Consider the following 3,389-nt stretch of genomic DNA (forward strand, 5'->3'; position numbering starts at 1 on the left):
GAAGATCATTATGAAACTGTACTCTTTGTATCCTCACTGGTGGTGACGGTCTCCTGGTTAATGGTACAACTTTGACTTTCGCTTGTCCCACCCATCTATGCCCCAGGGACATAACTGGCAAAAGACGTGTTGTGATTATATGAACATTTCCACACCAAAATTTATGTAAACTTTAAGTGAACAACACTGCAAAAGACGTGGTTGTGATTATATGAACATTCCACACCATAAATTTATGTAAACTTTAAGTGAACAACACTGCCAAAAGACGTGGTTGTGAGTATATGAACATTTCCACACAATAAATTTATGTAAACTTTAAGTGAACAACACTGCCAAAGACGTGGTGTGAGTATATGAACATGATTATATGAACATTTCCACACCAAAATTTATGTAAACTTAATTGAACAACACTGCCAAAAGACGTGGTTGTGAGTATATGAACATTTCCACTCCATAAATTTATGTATACTTTAAGTGAACATCACGGAAATAAAAGAGAACCATATACCTGGGCATCAGAGCCAGAATACAACACATTCAAAACATGTAAAAAGCCACCTGTGATTTATTTTTGGTGGTCCCCTGAGAGCTTTGCTTTTACCTATAAAAATTGCAGCAAGTTCAGAGTATGCCACTTAAAGGTCAGTTTTCGTAAAAGGGCACAATGAAGAAAAATGACAAGGATTGAAAGATATATTCACAGGCAACACCTCATCAACTGTATATTGAATTGATGAACCCTCCATGCCAATTGCAATGATGTTATTGTCCTGAGGGCGGAAGCCAGAAAAGTGGCTGCCGGAGAAGGTGGCATGAAAGTTGTCATGACTCGCAATGGATCAATCACTCATAATTAGCATCCCATGAAACCAGTGATTTAGATTAATTGGGAGCCTTTGAATTCTTAGCTTACAGTAAGGAACATTACACAAGACCTTCTAGAGTAACTGAACCCCATTACCCACATAATTTGAAAGTTGAAGGTGAGACATTAGAGACTAAACCCTAAGCAGACCAATGTACCAAAACTGAAATTATATAAATCATCGGAAACATTAAAATGAAACTGGTCTTTAGGTAAAAGGCTCTCTTAGCTTAAATGTTGTCATCATATTGAATAAGGAGACCTTGCCACTGGAGCAGACATTACATAGGAATGAAACTCGTCTTTAGGTAAAAGGCTCTCTTAGCTTAAATGTCATCGTATTGAATAAGGAGACCTTGCCATTGGAAGCAGACCTTACATAGGAATGAAACTGGTCTTTAGGTAGAAGGCTCTCTTAGCTTAAATGTCATCATATTGAATAAGGAGACCTGCCATGGAAGCGGCCATTACATAGGAATCATTCTTAGACGAAGCTATACAAGCAACGACTTCTTCTGGATTTGTATCACCAACGTCATTATTCATAAGAATCCCACTAGCTGGCTGCCACATCTGTGTCGGAATACTCGCTATGTTGGAATACTCGTTGCAGACGGTGGAACAAAATGCTAACTCTTAGTTACTCGTCAATCATTACTACTGCATAAAACTGCAAATTATATATCCAAAAGTATAATAAACAAATAAAATAAATAAAACGAGCTAAAATAGAAAGGAAGCAAACAACAACTACTAAAGAACCCCCACCTTTCGGATGGATTTCGGTCATTCCGCGGTATAGCTTAAGGAGAGCATCGAATGTCAGTGCTAAGACAACAACATTGGAATTGGTGTATATCAGTTTTACCACCTGCAAGAAATAGCACATTACTTGTTTGGATCAATATCGACAGAATTTGTAGCACATAAAATTGTAAGTATGTCAACCTTTAGTGTTTTCTGTAATAGAGGGATGATTGCATACCTTGCTCGCAATGCATTCTGTCAGGCAACCTGAGAGACCTACACTGACCCGAATCATGACTCATCAATTTCAGTGCTCTTGTCTGTGACCTCATCTAGCCTTCAGTCAATTTCCAGTTCTTGCTCTTGTCTGTGACCTCATCTAGAAGCCTTCGTTTAACATCTGGGGACCCGAATCAGTGATCTCATCAATTTCCTGTTCTTGCTCTTGTCTGTGACCTCATCTAGAAGCCTTCGTTTAACATCTGGGGTCGGACTGTCTGTCTAGACTCTATACTGCTCTGCACACATGTTGTCTCGAATATCAGAGCATTGTTAGACATCATTGATAATATCATCGTATTCCTATAAAAGATATGCCAAAATAATGGCTAATAGAGCATGTGAATGGGGAAAAGAACAAAATCCTATGCTATATGGAAACTCGAAAGCAACAATATAAATAATGGCTAATAGAGCATGTGAATGGGGAAAAGAACAAAATCCTATGCAAACTCGAAAGCAACAATATCTGGATTATGAGTGAAAGTTTAGAAAATGATAAGATATATGTAACAAACTAAACTGAATATGCTAAATTCAGAATGCTCTTACAAAATTGATCATTGACAATGCAGGTGGAAGTCTGGCCGAACGTTCTACAGCACTGCGAAGGGAACCGGAAGCCTGTCCGAACGTTCTACAACACTGCGAAGGGAACCAGGAGCAGTGACTGCAGGAGGCATGGCATTCGCAATTGAAGTCTGCATAGTAAAAATGAATTAGTTAGGGTTTAAACTTTACCATTAATTAGTAGTGCATGTACACAGTAAATGTGCATGGAAGAAGAATGTACCTTTGTTGCCATTGTCTCCGGTGGCACCTTCGTTCCTTCAAAAGATCTACTCTCCAGCATGCGAATTAAGCGAAATCCCTCTGCGTTGGGTAAGATCTTTATGCCATTGTCATTCATTGTGACTGCCAATAGGGAACCATCTTCGCTGAAACGAAGGCGAGGACTAGCCTAGGATATTTTGGAAATAGCATGAGGATTATACATTGAGATGTGATCAAGAAAACTTGAAATAATGTTTTGAAACTCTAAAAACATGTACGCAGTAAATTTGCATGGAAGAAGAATTTACCTTTGTTGCCATTGTCTCTGGTGGCACCTTCGTTCCTTCAAAGGATCTACTCTCCAGCATGCCAATTAAGCGAAATCCCTCTGCATTCGGTAAGATCTTTATGCCATTGTCATTCATTGTGACTGCCAACAGGGAACCATCTTCGCTGAAACGAAGGCGAGGACTAGCCTGGGATTTTTTTGGAAATAGCATGAGGATTATACATTGAGATGTGATCAAGAAAACTTGAAATAATGTTTTGAAACTCTAAAAATAAACCATCCTCATTTCCAAAAATAACGTCTTACCAAACTACCGTCAACATCAATTGTTGTCTGGATGTTGGTGTTATCCATGTCCCAGAACTTTATTTGAAATTCATCACCAGCTGCCGAGAACCTATTTTGGTTGTCTCAAATTGCAGAATATGT

General features: G+C 38.7%; 1 protein-coding gene across 1 annotated transcript; it reads right to left on the bottom strand.

Moving 5' to 3' along the window:
- Positions 1-2,493: 2,493 nt before the first annotated feature.
- On the bottom strand, positions 2,494-3,171 carry LOC149182342 (protein TOPLESS-RELATED PROTEIN 2-like). Its single transcript, XM_089414529.1, has 3 exons — positions 2,980-3,171; positions 2,691-2,858; positions 2,494-2,598 (listed from the first exon to the last, which is right to left on the bottom strand). The coding sequence occupies exons 1-3, from the start codon at positions 3,169-3,171 to the stop codon at positions 2,494-2,496; spliced, it is 465 nt and encodes a 154-aa protein (XP_089270655.1).
- Positions 3,172-3,389: the final 218 nt, after the last annotated feature.

This window comes from Pinus tabuliformis, chromosome 3_2 (genome assembly GCF_031772625.1).
Source record: "Pinus tabuliformis cultivar Carrire ecotype Pingquan chromosome 3_2, CPIR1, whole genome shotgun sequence".
Classification (NCBI taxonomy): Eukaryota; Viridiplantae; Streptophyta; class Pinopsida; order Pinales; family Pinaceae; genus Pinus; species Pinus tabuliformis.